We start from the raw sequence: 20,409 nt of genomic DNA, 5'->3' as shown, positions 1-20,409 counted from the left end.
GATAAACGTCGATGATGATATAGAATCAGCATCGATGATTTGCTAACATCGCAGATCCCTAACCCCAAACTGCGAGCACCTCTCTCTAGGGCTACTTTCGGAGTGTATGTTTTTGTAATAACATTTATCGATTAAAGTAATTCTCCAAGATGCAGTACAGATTTAGAGCACAGAGTTAATCTGTCCTAAAGTCTTACAAGTTGACAACATAAAGTACAGCAATCGTTCGCAAAACACGTTGTCTTATTATAGCAGATCTAGATTAGTTGCATAGTCATCTTCAGTGCATATGACAACAGGTGACAGTTCAAATTAGACCCCTGTAAGCTCTACACCAATATTGTTTACCACGCGACACTTTGTTGTCATATGCACTGAGGACAACTATGTAACAGTCGAAATCTAGATCTGATGTAATGAAACGAAAGAGTTCGCCATCGACAGCTGTTATTTTCTCCGTTGTCTATAGTCAGTGATCTCTGCACACAGCAGTTTCGCATGTGTTCCAGGCTGATTTTTATAAGTTGCTTGTCTTTCAACTTTTGCATAGGACAGTTCATTTTACTTGGACGCCCTGTTTAAACTTCGTTACTATGTTCCTTACAAACCACACTGATGTACTCATGCCTTATTTTATTTCTCCTATGTCTGTCTTTCTTTCCTAATTAAAGTGTATCCCTATGGTTGAGCTGTTCCTAACTTAAGTCTGTGTTGATGACGAGATGTAAGGCAGTAGCTGTTAGCAACGTTTCGGCGACACGCACATCATCAGCGCGGTGCTGGCGTTTTGCAGACGGAGCAGTGCGGGGCGCGCGTGCCGTCAGCCTCCGGGTCGGCGCGCGTGCTGGCTGTAGACGCCGGCGGCCTCCGCACCGTGTACACCCCCGCCTGGGCCGCCCCCGCCGCCTCCCTGGGGCCCGTAGCCGCCCGCGACCTGGCCGGCGCCTCGATGCGGCACCCCACCCCCGCAGGACCCAGCACCGCCACCGGGGTAAGCTTCACCTTCTACGGAACTTCACGTACTGCTGGACATTTCCAACAGGCTTCAGTACTCACCACCAAAGAGTGGTGGTCTGAAACTTCCTGTCAGTTTAAAACTGTGTGCCGGACCGAGACTCGAAGTCGGGACCTTTACCTTTCAAGGGCAAGTGCTCTACCATCTGAGTTACCCAAGCACTACTCACGCCCCGTCCTCACAGCTCTACTTCCGCCAGAACCTAGTCTCCTACTTTCCAAACTTCACAGAAGCTCTCCTGCAAACCTAGCTGGGCAGGAGAGCTTCTGTGAAGTTTGGAAAGTAGGAGACGAGGGACTGAAGAAATAAAGCTGAGGAGGGGGCGTGCGTCGTGCTCTGGTAGCTCAGTTGGTAGAGCACTTGACCACGAAAGACAAAGGTCCCGAGTTCGACTCTCGGTCCGGCACACAGTTTTAATCTGCCAGGAAGTTTCATATCAGCGCACACTCCGCTGCAGAGTGAAAATCTCATTCGGGAAGTGGTGATCTGTTTCAATGAAAGTACATCCTGCTAGCTTCAACTCGTGACCTTCAACTGACGTTTGCTTAGTTATCTTTATACTGCTTCGCTAGCACTACTGGCCGGCATTGTCAAAGTTGACCCTCTAACGCTGGCGACGGTTTGAAGTCTATCCCGCGGCTACAGAGTGGAAATAAACACATTCTGATCGCCAACTTCAACATATGTCAAGAAAAAAAATAGATAATGCTGGGACACCTAAATTCATGTAAGAAACGTAGGGCCGCAGATGTCAGGAAATACCCCAAAAGCGGGTGACAGACGTTCAACATGTGAAGTCGCCAGGTGACATATTCGTACGTCGCTGCACATGCAGTGATTGGCCTATCGGTCAGTCGCAGCTGATCATCCAAACCCAACTTTAGTATTCAGGCCGGTGAGGCGCCGGGCCTACGTGCGCTACTTCAGCACGTAGGGCTCAGGGTTCGAATCTTGCGTCCGGCAGGCAGCGTGTTTTTCATTCACTTAGACAAGTATGTGTTTACATTGAGGAGAGATTATTTCATTTGCTGGCCTCACGTTCTCCGCTGGTTTATTGAAAAGTACAGTACAACAAAGAACTACCATATTACTTCACAAGTAAATGAGTTTAAGCTTCTGAATTCCGTCGTTACAATAAAATGGCCTTGTTTCCTTCACTTAAAAGTCTGCAAAAAAAAAAAAAAAAAAAAAAGAAGAAGAAGAAGAGTGACAAAAGTAAAGAAAGTTAATGAAAGAACAGCTTTTGCCTGGTTACAGCGGGGACAGTAATTCCGTGACTTCTGCATTTTCAAACAATCACGCTTACAGAAGGTGTTCGAAATTCGCCCCGTTGTGCAGCGACGTGTAGCACTGCCCCCTGCCAGCGAATGTAGCATCACAACAAGCCCCACCGCTGCACGTGCGGCGTCGTACGTCATCTAGTGACGTCACATGTTCAACATTTGTCATCCACTATTGGAGTATCTCTCGACATTTGCGGCTCCTTGTGACTCCTGCTAAACTACTTGCCGCAACGGCATCTACGTCGCTTCTGGTGTTTTCAAACGTTAATAAGAATCACCTCGTATAGCCCTGACACCGGACAGTCTAGAAGCGATGTGCGATGTATGGTAACTGAAGACAACTTCATACGCCAAGATTGCTAAGAAAGCATTTTATTGGATGACCAGTTTCGACAGAGCTATGCTGTCGTTATCGGATCTTATCCTTTTGAATGCAATACAAAGCGTATGCAATGCGAAGTGATTAGTAACACTAATGATTAATATGTTGCAAGAACTCAATAATGCTGTTTTTCTAAAAAAAAAAAAAGCGCCGTTACCTGTTTCGAACCGACAAGTTTGTCTTCAGACGGCTGTTTATGTATTACATTTGTTTCTTTTGAACAGCTAATCGAAACAACAACAAACGTAATATGCACATGAACAGCACTATTTGTGTCGATAAAGAATAGAAGGACTGGCTGATTGCTATTCTCTTGCAAGGATCAGCTTGTGTTTTATTATTAGCCGCGGTCTCAAAATGTTAGTTTTCGACAAAATAGCAGGAAAAATGTTTTTATACTAAGAGCCATCCATACTGAGACACTGCGTTGTAGTTGTGAGAACACAATAGAAAAAAAATAGGCTTTTCACTTGTACAGGATAGGGCAAATGAAAGTGTCCCGGAGGACAGAGTTACAGGGTACAAAGAAACACAGGAGAGCAAAGGATAATGCAGTGCTAATCTGACTTTAGCAGATGTTCAAAGTGACCACCATTCATCTCTTGACACTTCTGGGCCCTGGTCAGCAAGCTGCTGAAGGCGGATCGAAGCTGGACTGCTGGAACTGCTGCAATCTCATCCGAAATGTTCTGCTTCAGTTCTTCAACACTATGAGGGATGTTGCGATACACCTTTGACTTCAGGATTCCCCATACAAAGTAACCGCACACTGACATTTCAGGTGAGCTGGGTGAGCAGCTAGGGCCGCGACCAGACTGACCTCCGCTAACAACTCTTTCATGGCATTCTTTTTGACGTAGCTGTTGGTCTTTTCCTTCTCCTTTAACGCTCACACACATTGGATCCACTCGTCTGGGCCACTTTTATTCGCCCCACTTTTTGAAATGTGTGGTCAACAGAAACCAATCATTATCTTTTAAATTTTGGAACTTCAGAGGTATACGTATCTTGACATAAAGACCAGGCGCCATCCTTTAATGTCTGTTTGAATATCTTTCTCCTTCGTTTGCCAGCTCTATCAAAACTCGGGACATACAAACAGCTGTATCAAAACTCGGGACATACAAACAGCTATATCAAAACTCGGGACATACAACAGATTATCGAGAACACAACAGCACTGAAAATGCGTTTTACGAAGAAATGGCGTTTAGAACGTTCTGCATTTCCACTCTTCATACGTACCTATCGTGCCAACATCTGAAGGCTTTTCCCTCGTCCTTAGCACTGTGATTTTCATTTATTACCTGCAACAATCGTTCGCTGAAACTCGGAAACCCAGGAACCGCATACCTTACGGCTTTTTGTTGTTCCGTATTTTTATGTTTGTGAATCTCTATGGCTTACCTGAAGAAACGGGCGTAGTAGCTCTCCTCTACTGCGGAAACCTGCGTTTTGGCAAGTTTTAGTATATGGTTGCTCTCATACACGAAGAAAACTTGCCGCAACCATACACACACGCTGTAAATCGATCGATGAAGGCCATATACCTCAGCACAACCAAAACGCAATCTGCAGAGTGCAGCTTGCGTGCCGTTGCCTGGGCGTAGCCTAGCGTTATCTTTAAGATTGGTGACCATGCCCCTGCTTTTCCGTCTGCTGTTACTGGTTTTCTCGGACAATCTGGGGAAGCTCTTACTATAGAAAGTAACCAGGACCAGACATTACGTCAGGATGAAAAAGATTACGAGAGGACTCCCGACAAGGTCAGAAGAGTTGTTCAAGTGGTACGTGACAGAAAAATGTGCTGCGTTGGCAAATATGTTTTGCTTGTGTTGCAATCAGTATCAGTCGTTGTCATTCCTTATGAGAAAAGTAAAACCACTGTTTCAATTAGTGTTTTCTCAGGTGTGAATTGCAAAGTAAACAAAAAGAACTGTGAAGGAACAACAAGTTTGCTAAATGTTCGCACGCTATCGAACTCTCACGGTACTTGCGTCTCGAAGAGAAAAACAAGTGTGCTCTGCAGGTGTAGATGTCTCTTCAGAATTAGGGAGTCGAGATGAAAAGGGAAATTACGAGATGTTATTTCTTAGAGATTTTACAAGGGCAATTCAAAAAGTAAAGGCAATAGTAGTGAGAAAATGACAATGTGAGTAGCACCAGTCATTTTCGTAATCTCCCCAACCTGTATGTACCTGAAAAAAGATTTGTGAGATCCACTCTTGGATAGCTTGCATGGTCTCGTAATCCGACGGTGCTACTTCACCGTATCAAAAAAAGTGGAAATTGGTTGGAGCAAGTTCAGACCTACACCGTTTATGCTCCAGCAGCTGAAAACCAAAATTTTGAATGTGCTGGGGGAGCGTCATACTGAAGCAAAATTTCACGTTTGGAGAGGTTTGTCTTTGCTCTGATTTTGGATTTCAGATCTCGCAGTAGCTCATAGTTGCTTTCACTCTTTAAGAGTGTTTTAGAAATGGCACCATATAATACCGTAAGGTGCTTTTAAAAATTTCTTTAACAAGCGATCGGTTCCAAAGAATGTCCTCCATCACAACTTCGATTTACAGCAAGAGTTATAACGGAAAACGATGGCGTCTAAAGAGCAGAATGTTAAAAAGAAGATCGGAAAAGGCATAGTCGAATTTTCGACACTGTGCTCCTTTTTTTTGCCGTCATTGTATTCCAGTGTAACTCTTGTTGTTAACTTGAGTGGTGGTGGAAAATTGTCTTTGATTGAAACTGTTCGCTCATTATAGAATACTTCCACAGTAGGTTACAGTCTTACGTAGTGTTCCTTCAGAACTTCATGAAAGTCCTATCAAGAGCACAACCAATAGAAGCATTGTCATTAAATTTTTTTTATATAAGCTTGCGTTTCTAATTTTGTTATATAGCCAAAGACGGATGTTACCACACCACGCGCTGCTGCTTACTCTGATTCGTAGCGCTGAACGCATGTCTCATCAATGATCTCTGTGCGTCTGAGAAATTCTCCTTCCTCTTCAGAACGCCTTAAATGTGATTCAGACATTTTCGAAACGTTCTCGTTCGCCTATATAACATGATCCACAACGAACACAAAGTAGACGATAGTTTATGAAATTCATAGACGGTTGCAAATGGTCAACCTTTATAGCTGTTCAACTGATGCGTAGTATCATCAGTCCTGCCGAGACGATAATCACAAATGATGAGCTCAACTGACTCGATATTCTTGTTCATTCTCGAAGTAGATGACCTATCCGAATGCTCTTTCTGCATATTTAAGGCCATTTTTCCATGTGGCAGACAGATACAATTTTAATTGTTCATCCAGTTGCAAATTTTTGATTACCTACGCAGGGCAACTGCGTTCTGCACATAATCTCCGCAACTTCAGTCTCTTCAGAGTATTCTGCTAATATTTTCCCAGGTGGATACAGGCAAAGGGTAGCTTATAATAAAATATCGCTATGATTAGAGCGAACGAAAGTAACTTACAGAAAAAGTAGCATTTCGTTATTGACTTGTGGAGCAGAACAAAATTTCGTTTAGTTAACTGATTTGCCCGCGTATTTCTGCCTGCTATGTTCGCACCACAAGGAGCACCTTTAGAGGAAAGCCCTATGTGCGCATGCGTAACACCAGTAGCTAATTCCTGGCGGAAAGTATTTGTCTTATCAGTGATAGAGTGCTAAGTAGGCACTGTTGGTTGTCCAACTGTAGCTCCGGCGCCCCCTGACATTCCTACAAGCTGTCGCTACTCCCCATGATGCAGGTTTTGTGTCACGAGGTCACATGAGGCGGCAGGCACAGACAGGACACCAGAAAAACAAAAGAAGTGTTTCTGTCAAGGCTGTACTATGGGCCTTCTTATAAACGTAAAGGGCGTGCCCGTACTTACTTAGTATGGGATTATTCAACTGAACTTTTAAGTGTACAGATGATGTGAACTAAATCAGGATTCACCTGTCAAACGCCGCGCCGCCTCGCTTTAAATTCCCAATTGCTCCCCGGTCAAACATGTGGCACTTCACTTGAAAAACCGCTAAGACTTTTTTTGAAAGAACAGTTAACTGGATTTTGACAATTTAAAGAGAGTTCAGTATCACGGGGAGCAAATATCTTCTACACCTCATTTCATGCAAACCTGGACCATTATCAGTTGTTTTGCTACCCATTGACAGACGCGATTTCCTGAGCTCTTCAAGTTGGGAAATCCATTTTCAGATACATTTATTTGTCAACGCTACTTTACAGGAAACTTACAAGATACCGTAAGATCCTTACCTTCTGATACATGGCTTACTGTCGCATCATGTCAAAGATACGCGACCACCGCAAGAGTTTTAGGGGGACATTCAGAAGTCAAATGAACAAATGCGTATTTTTTTAAAGTACGAATGTACACATTTTTTGTCGTAATACGTACTTATACTACTAGCAACTGCTAATAATTATAATAAGCTATGCTTTAATACTTGAGTCCTGAGTTTTGTTTCACCATGAATCTCAACTTTTATTATTTTTTCAACACAGGTGTTCATAACGCTGTCAATAAACAATCTAACCACTGCTGGGCTTGTCACTGGAAGTTACGGAATTCATTTGATTTTGGCCCCCCCTGCACTCGACTTTGTTGGTTGCACATGCTGATGTAACGCGCTTAATTAGTTGTATTGTTTCAAATTGAAGACTCCGTTGATCTTTGTCATTGTGGTTCATACGTTGATGGCAGATTACGCTTGGGGCCTGAAGATAACGCTTTTTCGCGTCGAAACTGGTAGCATGTTTTGAACAAACGTCTGAATTACAATACAGCTGGAGGTTTCAATTTACATTTTTCAAGTACAACAATAATGGTTCATGGTGGAGGCCAATAATAATCTCTGGCGTTAATAATAATAATAATAATAATAATAATAATAATAATAATAATAATAATAATAATAAATAAAAACAAGATTCACAAGTCTGTTGATTATCATAGTAAATTTGAACCCATTCTTAGTGTTATCAGAAACAGAAAGGATAATGAAAGAGAAGGAAATTTAAACCGTCATTATCAGTGTCTATGTTTATCTACCCGTGGTCATAGTGATTATTTGTGGGTACGACTGATTCTTATGTGAGGTGAGAGGTGGACTGAGAGAGTGTGTGACTTGTCTTGTTTTCCAGGACGGCAGCGTGTGGTCGGTCGAGGTGCTGTCGGTGATCCACCAGGGAGTGCTGGTGATCGCCGAGCTGTCGTGGCGAGCGCCAGACAAGGACCTGCTGGCCGCACGACGCGACGGGGGTTCCCCGCTCTACCTGGTCACGTGGGAGGTGGACGGCGGGGGAATCACCGGGAACCTCTACACCGACTCCTCTTGCGTCACGCTCTCTCTCTGGCCTGACACTGTGTTTCACATTCGGGTAAATTTTTCTTGTTGTTACTAACATGCATTATACGAGGGTGCGTCAAATGAAAATTTTAAATTTGTAATAACAAATCGAAATTTCTCGCGGTTATCCTGTAAGTGGGTAAGCGTGCTACAAACAGCGTGCAGAGTGGCCTGTAGGTGGCAGCATAGTGCAGATGCACACATACCGTCGCAGTATCAGTGTAAAGATGGCCGTCCCATTTGCGACTTGCACCAGGGAAGAACAGCGTTCTGTTATTTGCTTTTTGCCTAGTGAAGGTGTGAAACCTGTTGAAATTCATCGACGAATGAAGGTTCAGTACGGTGACGCATGTTTGTCACAGCATCAAGTCTACGAATGGAATAGGAAGTTTGCAAATGGTGTGACTTCAGTGAAAGATGCTCCTCGTCCAGGTCAGAAACAACGAGTGGTGACTCCACAGAACATTGCCACAGTTGAAGCCATAGTGAAGGAAAACAGCCGAGTGACAGTGAATAACATTGCAGCATGTTTACAGATTAGTCAGGGGTCAGCACACGAAATGTGCATGATGTGCTCCACACATTTGTTTGTCACAGCATCAAGTCTACGAATGGAGTAGGAAGTTTGCAAATGGTGTGACTTCAGTGAAAGATGCTCCTCGTCCAGGTCAGGCACAACGAGTGGTGACTCCACAGAACATTGCCACAGTTGAAGCCATAGTGAAGGAAAACAGCCGAGTGACAGTGAATGACATTGCAGCATGTTTACAGATTAGTCAGGGGTCAGCACACGAAATGTGCATGATGTGCTCCAGCTTCACAAAGTGTCTGCAAGATGGTTGCCACTGCAGCTGACTCCTGAAATGAGAGAACGACGTGTTGATGCTTGTGAAGAATTTCTTCGGCGCTTTTAACGAGAAGGTGATGGCTTCCTTGCAAGAATCGTTACTGAGGACAAAAACTGGGTTCACTTCCGCCAACCGGAAACGAAGAGAGCGAGCAAGGACTGGCGCTCTTCCTCACCACCAAAACCAAAGAAGTTTCAAACAGAGCCATCAGCAGGGAAGGTTATGCTGACACTCTTTTGGGGCAAAAAGGCGTCATTTTTTAGCATTACGTGCTTAGAGGGACCACAGTTACCAGTGCAGCATACACAGATCTTCTAAAAATCATCTGCAGCCTGCAATCAAATCAAAGCGACGTGGATTGCTGTCAGCAGGTGTCCGTTAGCAACCTGACAATGCAAGGCCTCACACTGCCCATACAGCAGATGCAACGATTCACAGACCTGCCTTTTGAGTGTCTTCCTCATCCACCATACTCACCATCCCTTGCTCCGAGTGATTTCCATATGTCTGGACCACTCAAAGACTCGATGGGATGAAAGAAGTTCCGTTGTAATGAAGATGTACGCCACACAGTGCATGAGTGGTTGCACGGACTACCAAATGAATTTCTTTCTATAGGAATTTCTGCACTTTGTAAGCGCTGGAGAACTTGCTTTGAGCGTGGGGGTGATTGTTGAAAAGTGATAGGGCTTTGTACCACATCTGTACAACAAATAATATTTAAAATAATATTTAAGGTTTTCATTTGACTCACCCTCGTATTTCATAGTGTCCACCTAAGAAACAAGAGGTTGTAGTACTATATGAGCACTGTAAGGAAGCAATTTATGTGGGGGCTTCTGGGAGCGAATTTAAAGAATTCTATATATTCCTCCACCCCAGCTGCCCTGCACCTCCCCGCTCACCCATTCCGAACTGTCAAACCAAAATGTTAAACCATAGCACTTTCATTGTTTTCCAGACATTTATTAAGACGTCAAGTAACAAATTAGATAGCTGGTTCAAGCAAACCACAATGTACTTTCGGCGTCTTTTGGTACTCTTGCCCATAGAATTCTTGTTAAATGTCAATTTGTGTGTGTGTGTGTGGGGGGGGGGGGGGGGGTTTATGTAGAAACTGCTTTTCCAACGTACTCGATCGTGTTTAAAGATGCAGTCACCATCCCTGAATTGCTCTTCTACAGTGGGAAGCAAGAAGGTGCTTAAAACATCAATGTAGGTCTGTGCTGTGATAGTGATACGCATAACAACAAGGGGTGCAAAACACGACCACACCATTACCATCACCGCCTCCGAATTTCACTGATGGCACTACACACGCTTGGTAGATGACGTTCAACGCGCATTCGCCATACCCATGTCGTGCCATCGCATCGCAACATTGTGTACCGTGATTCGTCACTCCATACAACGTTTTTCCACTGTTCAATAGTCCATTGTTTACGCTCCTTACGCCAAGCGAGCAGTCGTTCGGCATTTACCGGAATGATGTGTGGCTTATAAGCAGCCGCTCAACTAAGCAATCCTAGTTGTCATCGGTCTCTGTCAGTCTACAGACGAGGATTACGTGTCCCTTCCCGTGTGCACTTCACTATCACATCAGAAACAGTAGACACAGAAATGTTTAGGAATATGGAAAGCGCCGCCCGCGGTGGCCGAGCGGTTCTAGGCGCTTCAGTCCGGAACAGCGCGACTGTTACGGTCGCAGGTTCGAATCCTGCCTCGGGCAGGAATGTGTGTGATGTCCTTAGATTAGTTAGGTTTAAGTAGTTCTAAGTTCTAGGAGACTCATGGCCTCAGATGTTAAGTCCCATAGTGCTCAGAGCCACTTCAAGCCCTTTGAATGTGGAAATATCACATATAGACGTATGGCACAAGTGACACCCAATCACCTGACCACGTTAGAAGTCTGAGTTCCTTGGAGTGCCCCATTCTGCTCTCTCACGATGTCTCAAGACTACTGAGGTCGCTGATATGGAATACCCGGCAGCAGGTGGCAGCACAATGCACCTAATATGAAAAACGTAAGTTTTTGGGGATGTCCAGACACCTTTGATCACATCGTGTAGGAGAGAGCTTTGTGATATACCTTCAGCAGGGTATCAGTTGGAAAAAATAGGTAGTTTGATAGAAAGGAATGAATGAGACAGATATTGTTTGTTGTAAGTGCATAAGCCTAGAGTTTAAAGAGGAGACTGAAACGTCAACAGAGTGATGGTCTCTATCCCCGCCCCATTCCTCGCCCTGACATTCCTCCTAAACTTGTCCACGACTACTCCCGCGCATATTGTGATGCCTACCGGGATTCCATACACACCCAGATCGAACGCCATGACCCTACCCTCAAATCTCCCGATGACATCTCTTGAACTGCTACCTTCCTCCACCAGATCTTGCCTGACGCTGTTGCCATCCATATCTCTACCAAAGCCAACCACCCTCACTGGCCCCACAGACCATCCTTCGTGAGTCCCGTCGCCTCTACTGATCCTTCCTCCACACTCGTGACAGACACATTTACCAGCCACCGGCAATTGCAACGCCACACCAGCAACTTGCTTATTGCGAAGAAACACCATGCCTGGCGACAGACATGCACACAACTCAACGCCACGCTCCCGAAAAACTCTTCCAAGTATTGGTCTGCTTTCTACAGTCTTACTGGGAACCGCCCTACCCTGCAATACCTTATCCTCCTTGATGATCATCCCTTTCCTGCCAACTTCAGTAAGGCCAACTACTTTGCCTCCCACCTATCCGATTTCTTCTCCATTCCAGATGATCCCCATTATTCCCTCTTCCCCAACGAATGTACGGATACCTCCATTCCTCTCACTGCTCCTAGCTTCCAGCACTTGGCCCATACACCACCATCAGGACTCAACACTGCCATCACTACACAGGAAATCAGCTTCACACTCTGCACTAAACGCAAGACCGCTCCTGGCCACGACTGTGTTACCTACCGCTATCTCAAACACTGCCCTCCCTCCTTCTTGCAGTCCTTGCCGCCCTCTACAACGTCATCCTTGCCACTGGCTTCTACCCCAACCTGTGGAAAACCCCCCATATGCTAATTTACTTCAAACCCAACAAGCCTTCATCTGGTGGCTTTTCCTATCGCCATATATGTCTGACCTCGGTGTTTCGGCAAGCTCTTGGAATCCATCCTTACCCAGCACATCTGTCACCACTTCCACCTATACCACCTCCTCCCCAACACCCAATGTGGCTTTCGGCCTTCCTTCTCCTCTGATGACCAACTCCTACACCTCACTCATCTGCTCTCCCTCCAGCTTAACTCCCGTCGCTCCGCCATTTCTGTCTCCATAAACCTCAAAAAGGCCTATGACCGTGTATGGCATCCCAGTCTCCTGTTTAAACTCCAGACCTACTCCCTTCCTATTAACTATGTCCGTGTGATTGCCTCCTTCTCTCCCACCGCCCCTCCAACGTTACCATCCATAACGCCGATTCCCGCACCTTCTACCCATCCGGGGTGTGCCCCAGGGTTCTATCCTCTCACTTCTCCTCTACCTCCTGTACAAGGCAGATATGCCCCAATCCCCTCTCTGGTCCATCTCCTACAGTATGCCGAAGACACTGCCCTCCTAGCCATCTTTCCTACCCTTTCAACAGTCCCTACGTCTTCTACAGAATCCTATCAAGAACCAGGCAATCATTGTTGGTCGTACCACTCACTCCTTCTGGCTTCGTGATTTTTACCTTACCATCTGCGCTCGCCCTGTCCACCTCTCCCCCACCCTCACCTACCTTGGAATCACCATTGACTGTCACCTCACCTGGATCCCTCTGCTTTGTCCAATACAAGACCCACAACTACTCTCTGTTCGGACATGGGGGTTAAACTCGTCCACCATCCTCCTCATCTACAAATCCTTAAGCTGTCCCATCACCTGTTATACCAGTCGCACCTCCAAACACTACAAGTCCCTCAGATCCTAAGCGCCATGTATCCTGTCTCACCTTCCATATACACCTCCTCTCCCCTCACACAGATCCTCTATGACCTGATTCCTTTCCCCCATCTGCTCCTTTTCCTTGGACATGTCCGTGTCGTCTACACCTCCCGCTGACTTGATCCCCCTCATTCCCTGGTTGCTCCTCTCCTCTCCAACACCTGCTCCTGCACCTTCACGATTGTGCCCCCCCCTACCTTTCACCTCTGCATCCTTCATCTCCTTTCCCGAGGTGGCTTCCATCAACTGTCCCTCCTGGATGATGTCCTGTCTCTCCTCATCTCCCCCTCCCTCCCTCTGTCCTTTTCCAGGGCTCCTTCTCCCCCCCTCTTCCATCCTGTTTTTTCTCCACCTACCCAATTCTTGACCCCATTCTCTCTCCCGAGTCCTTTTTCTTTCACCTTCACTGTCTTCCCTTTCTTGCGTCCAACCTGCTCCCCCCTTTTTCTGTGCCCTCTCCTTCCATCAGCTCCCCCCTCTTTCCCCCCTCATCTCTCCGGTTCCTCCCCCCTCCACCCATATGCCTTCGTACTCCATAGTGCAGTGTTTTCCCTGAGTGTTCAGTGTCGTGCATCCCCTTTTTACAGTGCTGCGAACAGACACCAGACCGTCGTCATATTATTTAATTGTCTGTTTCCTAAGTTTTTTTAGTCAGCGTCACTAACCTCTTTGTTTTTTATGTTTTTTTACAACTTTCTCGCCGTGTACTAGTTTTCAACATGCACAGTTTTATCACCTCTTTTTATTGTTATATCTCATTATGTTTTTTGACTTTATCTGTAGGCTGCAGAGCTGCGTATTACGCTGCTGCCAGCCCACCCCCCTCCCCCTCTTGGGGGGGGGGGGGAGAGATCGTAATACAATAAAGAAAAAAACAAAAAAGCCATTATATTAACAGGTATTTTCGAGAGCAAGGGGTCGGGATATTGCAAATTGTTAGTTCCTAAGCTTATGCGATAGAAGAAGTGTGAGATAGCAAGGTCGGTCATCAGACGAGAAACTTGGACAAAAGATACATTGGCTAACCGAAAGTAAATGCTGGTTCAGTTGTCTGTCGATGCATTGGGAGAGAACCCTCGGGCAGGACGTCATGAACCAATAGCACGTGGTATGAAGGATGACCAGACCAATAGACTTGTCTTCTTCTGCCCTTGAAGTGTCCCATCTTCATTTTTCACTGCTACTTCGTTCTGGGTCTTCCTACGTCCCTTCTTCCACCCCCCCCCCCCACCCCCCCCCCCCCCCCCCCCGGTTGGTAAAGCATGGTCTGAAGTGGGATTTTCTCTACACTCAGGTATGTCACAGCAACAAAGACGTACTGGACCTATGAGTCCTGCAATAAGTTGAAAGCTTTATCCTATGTAAAGCCATGCTTTGGTGTTGTTCTCCCCCCTGAACGAGCGTGTTGGCTGCCCGGCAGGTGGAGCTGATGTGGCACTCGCGGTCGCTGTCGCACAGCGAGCCCCTGCGGCTGGACACGAGCGGCGTGAGCGCGCCCGCCGTGCGCCGCGAGCTGTCCGCCCCCGAGGCCGCCCCCGCGTCGGGCAGGCCCGCGCCACCCCCGCCACCCCCGCCGGCCCGCGGCCAGTGGCCGGCGCTGCCCTGGGCCTCGCTGTACGCTCTGGTGGCGCTTACGTTGCTGGCGCTCGTCACTCCCGCGCTCTACCTGCTGGCCGACTGCGCCTCCCGCGCCTGCAGGCGGACGTCCGCCCCCGCCGATGACAAGTGGAGCCTCATCGGCCACGAGGAGGCCGGCGTGCACACCACCGACCTGCCAGGTAATGCTCAAATTCAATGCTTCTACCCTTACTAAAATCTCCAAAACCTTTATGTACAGCTGATACCCCATACCTCCTAAGTTTTAGGAAGAAATTGTGATATTTCAGAAACACAAAGAGCGTCTGACTAAATAATTCTTCACTAACTCCTCGTTTCGATCATCTGGTCATCTTCAGATACCATCGAATTACTTAGAACAGCCTATGTTGTGCGTCACATGAAATAAAAGCCATTTTATGTCACTGTGTTGTAGTGTCAATAGTAGTCAGAAAGTTGTGATATAAATAATTGTATGACTTCTGAAGGGTGTCAGTAAAGTAATTAATAAAGATTTAATCTCTACCTCTTCGTGGATTTTCATCTATGACGTTCTCCATGTGATCAAAAATGTTTTGCCTCACTTGTATATTTATCCATTTGTGTCATGGCCGTCCCCAGCGACGGGAAATGAGAATGAAAGATTGAGCGTTATAAAACTGAAGAAATAGCTTTAATGTGACGTAGAAACTAACAAATAACAAAAATAGTATAGTCTTTGTCAAAGTGGACATCTCTGAGATCTGTGGGGTAACATTAAATACTGTGATGCTTCCCGTCACGAATCATCGAGGGGCGTTCAATGAGTAATGAGACACATTTCTTTCTGTCCATTTCTGTTGTAAAAATGCAGACTTTGTTGTTGATATTGTGGAATATTCCCGCTTGAGCCCTTGCAGTTTGATGTTCCTATTGGTGGTGGCCTTCAAAATAGCGTCTGTAGTGGAGGTGCTTTCCAAGCAGACAGCTATCACTAGGTTTCTTTTGGTGGAAAACCAGAGCATCACAGATATTCATAGGCGATTGCAGAATATGTGCAGAGACCTGGCACAGAACAAAAGCACGATGAGTAGTTGGGCCAGGCATCTATCAACATCGCAACAAGGTGTCGCAAAACAGTCCGATCTCTTCGCTGCTCAACTGAGTGTCTCTGTTGGTAATGCTGGCATACACGTCCACCAGCTGGGATGCTGAAAGGAGTGTGTGTCTGCTGGGTTCCACGCCACCTAACAACATAAATAGCAGCTACGGGCTGTCTGTGCGGAAGTGCTAGCGCGTTACAAGGCTGATGGTAACAACTTTTTATCAAACATCGTCACAGGCGATGGCACATGGGTTCATCACTCCCAACCGGAAACAAATCCATGGAGTGGCGCCACACCACCTCTCCTCCAAGGAAAAATTCCAAAGCCGCACCCTCAGCCGGTAAAGTCATGATTGAGGGACCTCTGGCACTCTGGAGGGGTTCCTCTGTTTGATGTCCTTCCTCATGGTGCAACGATGAATTCTGAAGTGTACTGCGCTGTCCACAGGGAACTGAAGAACCGACATCAGCATGTTTGTCGCCACAAAAATGAAAACGAACGTGTCCTTCTCTATGACAACCAAGGCCGGACCCTAGTCTGTGAACGCAAGAGTAGCTCACGAAACTTACCGCTATGTTATTCCTCAACCACCCGACAGCAAATTCCGACTTTTTGGCCCAGTGGAGAGTGCACTCGACGGGAATCAGAACGTGGATGATGGGGAGGTTATTGGTGCAGCAAGACGTTAGTTCCAACGTCGACAGGTAGAGTACCATTGCCGTCATTTAGGTCCTCCCAGTACGATGGGGTAAGACCGTCGCACTCGTCAGAGATTACGCTGAAAAATAGTGTTTTGTAGCGAAAAGAGTGGGAAATAATATGGTGTATTGGAATCCTGAATAAAATCAACGTGCTTTCAGAAAAAAAAGTGTTGCACTACTTATTGATAGCTCCTCGAAGCATAGTCAGCTACTCCTTGGCATGCTGTCCTCATTGTAGTCGAGATGCTGCTGGTCTGTTCTGTCCGTCACTTCGATGACGACTCTTTCTGAGGTCACCTAGAGCAGTCTGTACTACACTGCCCGAGAGGGCGCGTGCACTGCCGGGTGCCCCTCATCTGTTTCGCTATAGCCGAGAGGGCGTAACGAGGTCCTTAACGGCGGGCAGCTCTCTTGCCAGGTTTCAAATGCATAAAGCAAACGGCTGAAGGCGAAAACAGACCTTCTACATAGCTCTAGCAACAATGAAACATTCCCACAGAGACAAGCTCCCGTTACGTGATTGGCTGAGACGCGCGTGAAGCTGCTATGCCCAGCCCACGGCCATTGTCTTGGATGTTCTTACATTAGCTCGGCTAAAGTTTAGGCGACGCACCAGACGGCTCTGTTCCACGCATTCTGCGTATGTCACATCCCGATTTCAATACAGACTACCCACTAGGTGGCTCTGTTCCACGCATTCTCAGCATGTGCGAACGACTTGGTCAACCCTGCAAGCGTGTGTTCAGCCACAACAAAACTGTCACACATGCTTTGACCTGCCAGCTTCAGCTGTTTACCCGTCCCAGCACAAATGAATGTGTGAGTGCCTGGCTGCCCACGTAGGGGCAGGCGAACTGGAACGGCCTGAACGAGAGTGTGACGACAAACCTCTAGTTTCTAATGGTGTCACACAGTCGGATTCATGTCAGCAGATACTGCATGCCATTCCTCTCTGCTGATTCCTGCCCCTTGCAGGAAAGCACTCAAGAGGTGGCTGTGGTGTGCTCTCGAAAGAAAAGGTGCATCACAGAAATGTTGACTGCAGGGCTGGTAGATTCCATCCTGATACTGCACAGTCCTCATTTGTTCCCGAAAGCCATGAGAAGCATCCGACATCTGTACATGGTACAAGCCCGGTATGTCACTGACCCATCTCCTGGCTAGCCGGCCGGTGTGGCCGTGCGGTTCTAGGCGCTTCAGTCTGGAACCGCGCGACTGCTACGGTTGCAGGTTCGAATCCTGCCTCAGGCATGGATGTGTGTGATGTCCTTAGGTTAGTTAGGTTTAAGTAGTTCTATGTCTAGGAGACTGATGACCAGACATGTTAAGTCCCATAGTGCTCAGAGCCATTTGAACCATCCCCTGGCTGCACTCGCGGCCTGTAGTTCTGAGAGCTATATTGGCACATAGCCGACTCCGTTCTAAAACCACCGTTATGCTTTAGAAAAATTCTGCACTCCCCGGTGCAGAAATCCCGACTCTGTAATTACCCGTTCCTATCTCTTGCACCCATTCTTCGCGTGTCGCATTACTAGGGCCTCAACAATTATCCTTAATGAACTCCAAGAGGCCACACTGACTGCCTTGATTAGGTTCCTTTTAGATTACGCCTATATAATTACCCCATACTTTGCCACCATATACTACCGCTCACGCGACGAAAGATCCTTACCTAAAGACTTCATAATTGTAAAAGTCACGCCTGTACATAAGAAAGGAGATAGGAATAATTGTCTGAATTAGGGTTCCCTGCCACTGACGTCGGTTTGCAGTAGGATTTTGAATCATACAGACCTCTACCGTGTTCGAAAATTACGTATTACCTCGAACAAAATGATCTATTCACACAATTCGGATTCAGAGGGTCTCGCTCGTCATGAATCACTCTTTATTGTTATGAAATAGTACAAGGATCATAGAGTTAAACAGAAGTGATACATGATGTTCCCCAAAGAAGTGTTAAGGCCCTCTGCTGTTGTTAACGTTTGTAAATGAGGATTAATCTGAACAGTCATCTTAGGTTGTTTGGAGGCAATGCTGTCAAATTATCGTTCAGTAAAGTCATCAAAAGGTGAGGACCAACTCCAAACGATGCAAACAAGATATCTGTATGGCTATGAAGGTTTTCGCAGCAGCGTCCATGCGTAAAAATTTGTCGGTTCACTTGCCGCGTAACATTCGGTAAAAATTACAAGGTTTCGATGATATCCACCATCGCCTTCGTCAGGGACTAAAACTGACTGTCGTAAGCTGGCCAGGTTCCGTCTTTTATATCCTGAGAACGGCAACCGGTCGACTGTATTACGTCATTAAGCCGCGTACAGAGGTGTCACGCCCTGCGTACGTAGACTTCGCTCGAGCTCTCTATCAAGCGTTGTTACAGTGGCATGCATCGCAACAGGCGGTGAACTCACCTATCTGGATGGGTGTTGTTCTTCCCGCTGGAACTTTCTTTCTTTTTTAGCATCTTGAACATCAGTACTGCATTTTCGAGGTAGCAACTGCAGACAGAGCTTTTGGTATGTTGAGTGTAAGAAACGATGACCAGAACTATCAAAATCTGGAAGTTCTCCAAAGTGCGCCTATATGAAGGTGCTTCATGCTTCTCGTGAAAAATCGCACTAGTTTGTCGTTACCTTCTCACCCAAGCAACTGCAGTTTTCGGGAGGTTATTTACTCATATAGGTCAATATGCCTGCTCTCATTCAAAGGTTATTATTATACTCATCCACTAGACGTTCACCTTGGATGAACTAGCTAAAAAATAGAAAACGGCTCAATGATTCGGCATTATAGGCATAATTATTACCAATTTTTTTCTATTGAGAGTATCCGTCTAGTAGAATACTGCTATATTCAGTCGCGAACTTTAGCGTATACAACCTTAGATCATTACAGATTGGTGACAAAATGGAAAGAACATAATTTCTTCATTGTGGACTTCACATTTAATCTTGCCATAGACTCGTAAATGAATAGCGATGCATGCCTGTTCTGATGTACATTCTGAGATAGTAATTTATCTTTTCTTCCAATCTGTCCCCAGATTCACGGCAGCACATACTACAAGAGACGCTTCACGAATCGAAGAGGCCACTCGAAGTGCAAGCTTGACTCCTCTGACCTCAACTCTGGTGAGGGCCGTCAGCTGGAATTCAGCTGAGCTACTGAGGAGTGTGTGGAACCACGTCTAGTCAACTACTTCGAGCGTTTTCTCATCAGTGGACGCCGATAGAATGGAAGGATTCCTCCTGTACATATTACCATAGGCTTCGTTTTAGTGATTGTGTTGTGTGTAACCTTGTCAGACAGAAAAAAGACAAAATACACCATTGTAAAGTGATTGTTATGTGAGTGACTTGAATGCTTTGCTTATGATTAGCATGGACAGCCAAGATATAGAACAAAGTTTTCAGTGCTGAGCTGCAATGTGCAAGTGTTCTTTCAAGGAAAATTGTTCTACTGATGTCGATTGTAGATAACTGGTAATGCAATGCGTGAGCTTAGCAAACTTTGTTTGTGAGAGGTGTTTCTTGTATAAATTGTATATCTAATGAGATTGACACTGTTTATTAATTGTTTTGTATTACCTCTCGAATGAGAACTAGAAGCATGGTCACTGTTCCAAAACCTCACAAATTACATTGCAGAATGAACATTATTCGCAGTTTTCCTGCTTACAGAGAGTAACATTCACTTTCTGGACTCCTAGCAAAATTCTTTTGCATACTTTTGCTGTGTTATCTTATTAATAATGACTGTAATCTTCTGATTCCCTTAGTGTCATTGTTAAATGTATGGTACTGAACACTGTCATAAAATCCTATAACTTACAGTTAATTTCTTACAGACATGTAATGCCTGAGAAAGAAAACATAAGTGAACTGTTTTCTACATGCTCTCTTCAATAAAACTTTTTTACGATATTATTCAATTATTTAACATTCATTCACCAGGTCTCATAAATTTGAAAACAAGAATTTTAGTTTTTGTGTAGGCAAAGAATTACTTATGAATGAACTACGCCACAGGTGACATAAGAGACAAAATAGAACAAAACTATTTAGTAACAACAATAGTTCTAAAGGGACAAAAAATATGACTAGTATTTTGCATTGAACCATTAATACATAATAAGATGATTGACCAG

At 45.6% G+C, this 20,409-nt stretch overlaps 1 protein-coding gene across 1 annotated transcript in view; it reads left to right on the top strand.

Annotated features, from left to right (window-relative positions):
* Positions 1 to 20,188, top strand: part of LOC126281753 (uncharacterized) — a 158,925-nt gene extending 138,737 nt beyond the window's left edge. Inside the window, exons 5-8 of the mRNA XM_049980942.1 lie at positions 794 to 991; positions 7,844 to 8,080; positions 14,298 to 14,655; positions 19,306 to 20,188. Coding sequence (XP_049836899.1) covers positions 794 to 991; positions 7,844 to 8,080; positions 14,298 to 14,655; positions 19,306 to 19,373 — 861 coding nt within the window. The 3' untranslated portion in view covers positions 19,374 to 20,188. The remainder of the gene's footprint in view (positions 1 to 793; positions 992 to 7,843; positions 8,081 to 14,297; positions 14,656 to 19,305) is intronic.
* The last annotated feature ends 221 nt before the right edge of the window (positions 20,189 to 20,409 follow it).

This window comes from Schistocerca gregaria, chromosome 7, assembly GCF_023897955.1.
Source record: "Schistocerca gregaria isolate iqSchGreg1 chromosome 7, iqSchGreg1.2, whole genome shotgun sequence".
NCBI classification, from domain to species: domain Eukaryota; kingdom Metazoa; phylum Arthropoda; class Insecta; order Orthoptera; family Acrididae; genus Schistocerca; species Schistocerca gregaria.
This window is presented reverse-complemented; position numbering and strand designations above follow the sequence as displayed.